This window comes from Rosa chinensis, chromosome 4, assembly GCF_002994745.2.
Source record: "Rosa chinensis cultivar Old Blush chromosome 4, RchiOBHm-V2, whole genome shotgun sequence".
Classification (NCBI taxonomy): Eukaryota; Viridiplantae; Streptophyta; class Magnoliopsida; order Rosales; family Rosaceae; genus Rosa; species Rosa chinensis.
The window spans coordinates 14,451,064-14,457,509 of record NC_037091.1 but is presented as its reverse complement, the minus strand read 5'-3'; the positions used below and the strand labels follow the sequence as shown (position 1 = coordinate 14,457,509).

General features: G+C 36.5%; 1 protein-coding gene across 1 annotated transcript; it reads left to right on the top strand.

The window, feature by feature from the left end:
* The first annotated feature begins 3,967 nt into the window (after positions 1-3,967).
* On the top strand, positions 3,968-5,947 carry LOC112198855 (F-box protein At5g07610). The gene has a single exon (XM_024339954.2). It carries the CDS (start codon positions 4,062-4,064, stop codon positions 5,160-5,162), a length of 1,101 nt encoding a protein of 366 aa, XP_024195722.1. The 5' UTR covers positions 3,968-4,061; the 3' UTR covers positions 5,163-5,947.
* The last annotated feature ends 499 nt before the right edge of the window (positions 5,948-6,446 follow it).

Genomic DNA, 6,446 nt, shown 5'->3' with positions numbered 1-6,446 from the left:
ATCCACAGAGATATGAACATGTTCCCCCAAGATGTCCTCACAGACACCTTCCCGTCAAGTCTCTCCGCTTCAAATGTGTTTCCAAGCAGTGGTTCTTTCTTATGTGTCGAGCCCCCTGTTCCGCCACCACTGCAGCCATCTCGCCTCCTCCAGCATCATCTTGTACCAAACAACCAATCCCATCCACCACACATTGTTACATTACTCAAAAGAAACAACTGATCAAAATCGAAGTTAAGACCAAGTTCCAAAGAAGCATTAGGTTATGCATCAACGCGGAGCTTTTGTAAGAATTGATTTGACATTAGTTTCCTAAAGTATAACAACTATCATGCATTAGCAGAATAAATAATATGAGATTACATCTTTAACGTAATAATGCAAATTTTCGGTTTACCTCCCTGACCATTTTTACTTGGGGAATTTGATTCTACACCCAAATTCACACACCTCTTTTAGAATAAACTCATCCATAAGAGTGTTTCAATATACACCCAAACCAATTAATTAGGTTTATTCAAAATAAAAAAACTTATTAAATATGATAAATATTAAAACATAATGTTGTTAAGAATTACTAAAGCTGCCACTATCAAATTCCCCATTCACCTATTAAATAGGATTAATAGTCAAAATCATCTAGCAAATATTATGGAGTTTGATTGACGTTATTGTTGGTATTACCTTCACTTTAGGTTTTATCAGTACTTAATTTTAGGTGTTTACATTAATCTCATTATTATCATATAATGATGAATTTTGGTATGTTTCTTCCTATATATAGAATCTAGTGAATTCATTCATCATTTTTTTTTTTTTTTTTTTGATCAAAGAAGAACTTCATTAATAATGAACTGCTTACAACGAGTTTTAGGCGACATCTCTTAACCAGAAATGGCCTCTAGACTTCACACTGGAACTCTATAGTGACTGACTCTAAACTGGCACTACAACTGTATGACAAAGACAAAAAGCGCAGGAGCAGTGAATCCTTGACAGCTCACCTCTCGTCCAGCCAATAAGAACTCTAAACTGGACAACTCACTTGTGTCGACACTAAACTCACCAACCAGAGTCTTCTTGACCAGCTTTGAATCGACCAAGCCAACACTCATTGTGACCTAAACTCGACCAAAAGAATTACCAGACATTCAGACCTGGGACTAAAGAAAACACCATCACCACCCTATTGTCAACACCATCCATCCACCACTGCTCCAAATCGCCATTGCTCCAACTCGATCCCAGACAGGAAGGACCCACTAGAAGGCCAAGGATGATTGTCTATAGTCAGACGTTTTCGCCACCGCTGTTGACCCAACTCTAGAACAGGAACTACCCTGAGACTGTGAAAGAGAAGATTGTCGCTGCCACATCCGTAGTAGTGCCTTATTACCGACTACACACCAACTGCCAAACAAACAAACAAATAGCATTAAAACAAAAAACCCAGGCCCAAATACCACCAGGCCCAGGCTGGGCCCACACTCAGATTAAGGCCCAGTCCGCCACCGCCGAAACACTCGCCACCACTGGACACTGACCGCCGCCAGCATCATTTTTCTTTGGGTGGAGATCTTTCACAAAGTTGCATATGATTTCAAAGGATGATTTCAAACGACCTATTCATGAGGTTTATTTCATCATTTTCTTATGAGTTGTAGACTTTCTTTCAAATAGGTACATATATCATATTCGTAATTCAAATTACTTATTCATCAGATTTATTTAGTATAATATCTTTGTTAATCTCTTGATTTTGTGTAAAGCTTGAATTGGATGGATTTTTAGTAATTAGAAATTTCAATTTATGAATCTGGTACAAAACTTAGTTTCATTCCTTCAAAATAGAATCGTTGTTTCTAATTACCTGATACTGAGGTTGCTTTAATATGTAATACCTGTGATTTAGATGTTTGTTTTTGTAGTTTTAAATTATTTGTGTGACTCTATATCATAGATTGTTTATTCCATAACCTATAGTATTGACAATTAATATACCTATAATTTAGATAATATATTTTGGATATATGTATGTAAATCCTAATAGAGTTTTACCTTTGAAATAGATCCATGAAGGTAATTTGCAATTGTATAAGGAATCACAACATGCAGGGCACTAGTAGTTGCGAGAGTTTTGAAGACTACATTGCAAAGTGCTAGTCGAGATGACAAATGAAGTGTTATAATGTTCTTTATATTAGGTTCGAAAATGTAAAGTTTATATTTCAATTGTAAAAACAAATTTAAAATTGTTTATTTCAATACTGGATGAACATCATGCTCATTGTCCCTATTTCAATAAATTTTTAGGTTTATTCATTCAAAAAGAATGTGTATTTAAATTACCTTGATATTAGAAATAAACTTCTTAATATTGTAAAGTTCATTTTCAATTGTAAAACAATGAATGATAATAATGAGTTTGCTAAATTATAGTGCAAAAACTCTTGCACATTCAAAATTAATGTGCCAAAATTAAGGGATAATTATATATTAAGCAAACTCTACAGTTACACATAACTATTATGTGGTCCTTGACCACCCCATAGAATCAGGCACCTATGTGGAGAAAAATGTAGGGGCGGAAAAAAAAAATCTTAAAGCAATCAATCTACATCAAATACATTTTACATGAGATAATTACATTAACTCGACCATTTTAGAAAATTAATGAATATGGAATGATTGTATAACTACACCTATTAGAACAGATAAGCAAAATAACATACCTTAATGAGAGGATGTTTAATCATGTCGAGAAAGAGAAATATTTATATAATAGGAATATAACAAATCTGATGATACACAACCATATTTATTAAAAAATAGCAAATATATAGATCACATCGGAAAAGAAGAAATATAGGATAATTAAGGCAATTAATCTTTTTAAATAAGAGAAAAATCAAGGATTAAATTGATTGTATTAAATTCTAAATATTTAAATTCAAAAAATAGTCAACAGCTATATTTGAAGAATATTTTATTTATTCAATCAGAAGGGCAAAAAAGTCAAACTAAAAAACATGAAAAATCTTAATTATAGATTTAAAACTTGTAAGGAAGATTCAATTCTGTGAATTGGGTGTAAATTAAAAGAAAATATAGGGATGGGTTTTTCTTAATAAGAGCTTTGTTTTTTGGGTTTTTATCTAATTTTCTCTTTTTACTTTCATTACGGGTACTCATGTACTTATTATTTCAGTAATTCTTCTATACCCTTAAGTATTTTGATAAATATATCGTGATTTATTTTGAAATTTTCATCACTTACAATATAATTTTACATACTACATTAGTGAATCATCATCATACGAGGGAACACATTAGAGCCATGTTTGCAATTTACAAAATCCTAGACGAAAAAACTAATAATTGAACAAGATTGATTAAATTTGAGAGCAAAAGTGTAAGGTCACAACTGATTTAAGGTGTAAAAAACAAGAATGTAAAATGAAATTAGCTCTAATAGTTTATGTCAATTAACATAATTCGCCTAATAATATATTAGCAGCAAACAAGGATCGTGTATTCATAAATAGTTGTATGGACGTAAGAGTAATACTAGGTGAATATCTTGCATCCTACCTTATGTAGCAGATTGTCAACTGATATAGCACAAACTCCAACATTATCTGAATATTTAATTAAATGTTGTGGTAATGTTACATCAGCCACCACACAAAATATAATACATATATAATTCAAAAAGTATAATTCTAATTAATTATTTTATAAACATAGAATACAACGTGGTCTATAAACTAATTCGAACAAGGACAAACTAAGAAAATGAAAAACAAGGACACCGTCCAGCAAAAATCCGTGATTTGACCCCAACAAGCTTTCAATGCACATGGCTACCATGTAAAATTTGGTGAATTATCAATTATCATACTTTTTTCTAAATCCCTTTCATATAATGACGACTAAGCTTAACTGTTGAAGGCAGGGGAAACATGTTCCTCCATTTGATTGTCGTACCGATAATCGGCAGCCGATTAATGTTTCATTGGTTTAAGAAGTAGAGAACCGACACTACCGACAAATATCTGAAAATGTTCCACCAAGATGTCCTCACCCACATCCTTCTACACCTCCCCGTCAGGTCTCTCCTCCGCTTCAAATGCGTCTCTAAGCAGTGGCTCTCTGTTATCTCCAGCCCCCAGTTCCACCACCGCCGCAGCCGTCTCGCCTCCTCCGGCATCATCTTGTGTCAAACAACCGATCTCATTCACCACATATCCCTCGCCAGAAGCAACTCCGACCCACCCTTCACATCCCTGAGCTTCATCGACGACTCGGCAGGTGTCAAGATCCTCCAGTCCAGCAATGGCCTGCTCTTGTGCTGCAGCAGCCTTCACAAAGTTGGTATACGCCGCAGCTATTACATCTGCAATCCTTCCACAAAGCAAGTCTCGACTCTTCCTGAAGCAGATTGCGAGTCCAAAACTATTTCTGGAGTTTACTTAGCTTTTGATTCGTCCAAGTCGCCTCACTACCAAGTTGTGTCTGTTCGAAGTTGTTCTTCCCCATCGTCATCCAATAGCTACCGCATCGTTACTTACTCTTCCGAGACTCGGGCTTGGAGGCTTTCCGGGTCTCCTTTCGCTGCCCCAGACCTGGTGTTTGACAATGGAGTGCTTTGGAATGGTGCAATACACTGGATTAGTCCAACTGGGGATTCATTATGTTTTGACATCGATCAAGAACGCCTCGGAATATTGCCTAGTCTTCCATCAACTGATAAATGGAGCAACAGGAGGTTGAGGTATTTCGGCGAGTCCGGTGGCCATTTACACCTAATTGAAGTCTACGGCGCGACTCAATTCCATGTCTTTGAGATGGAGAGAGACTACTCTAGCTGGCTTCCAAAGTACCAAGTTGACATAGCAGCGATTGTTGATGCATTTCCACTGATGGTTTGGAACTACCCTAACGCTAATGATTCTGTTTTTTATGCATTTAATCTGCTACTTGTCAAAGAAGATGAAGAGGACTTAATTCTGTTGTTGCAAGTACCTGGGGAGTTTCTATCATATAATCTTGGGAATGGGACCTTCAAGAAGCTTGGTCCAATATCCACCACAACAAATATTGCATTTCAGATTGGATGTTTCCATGCATATCAGTTTACAGAAACTTTGGCTAGTGTTTGATCTGTCACATCCACATTGTCGTTACATATTCTGCACTTACTAGGTAGGGGTTAAGAAGACAAACCTTACAGGTGTCTGCGCTTTAGCTAAGGACAACCATGGAGCCCTAGTCGATGGTTCTACGCGAGTTTGTTTGTCTGGCTCCTTCCTGTAGGTTGAAGCTAGAGCTGCTTTGGAAGCTGTAGAACTGACGAAGCGCGTTCCTCATGTCCCAATCCTCCTTGAGTCTGAGTCAAGGTCTTTAGTGGACTCCCATCATCAATAAATCAAGCACTTGCCATTGGAAAAATTGCTCCAGTTACCTCAAAAATCAATAATGATTTTACCTTGCATCAACAGTCTGCTTGGTTTTGGATCCCCAGAGAAGCGAATTCGGCTGCCCACTTGGTGGCCTCGCTAGTTGTGAGGAAGAAGTGCTCGGAGGTCTGGATTCGTCGTCCACCTTCTTCCCTTGTTTTTGTTCTCTCTCGAGATGGTTTGCTATGCTCCCCGCCTTCTAGCTCGGATTTTGGGTGCCCATGACTCAGCCGAAGTCCTGATTGCCATAATTTTCACCGGCGACTCCATTTCGGGGAGCTCTGTTTCTTAGTTTGGCTGAGTTCATGCTTCTGTCGCTGGATTTCTTCATCTCCAGACTCCAGTTTTCTGTTTTTTTCTTTTCTTTTTTCTTTTTTGGTTCCCTTGTCTTCTGTTTGGGCTTGACTTGGTAACTTTGCAGGTTGGGCTTTGCTTATGGCTTGGCCTATTGTTTATATTTCTAGCCTTGGACTGCTTATGAATTATCATTTGACCCAAAAAAAAAAAAAGATAACGATTTCTTCATTTGACAATTATTCTATTATTAAGAATTTTATTCAATTCTAAAAGGATCAAGTAATGGAAAAGCTGTTAATCTTTTCATGCCAATTCCATCACAATTCTAACTTCATGAAGCCCATAGGGCGCAAAAAACAAGAAAAGGAAATATGTGCTTATTAGTTAGGGAGAATTTCACAAATGGTCACTAAACTATGACTCATTCGACACTTTGGTCACTCAACTTTCAAATATATCACTTTGATCACTCAACTATTACTCTGTCAATCACTTTAGTCATCCAAGGGGCATTTTATCTCACTTTAATCACTTCTCCCAATCATTCTAATATAGATTTCTCTATTTTTTACAATTTGTTGGACGAAAATATCATTAATATTGTGGCAAATAATTTTTTTTAATGAAAAAAATTAACGAAGTGACTAAAGTGATTGACAGAGTCTCTCTCTCTCTCTCTCGCGTTCCATC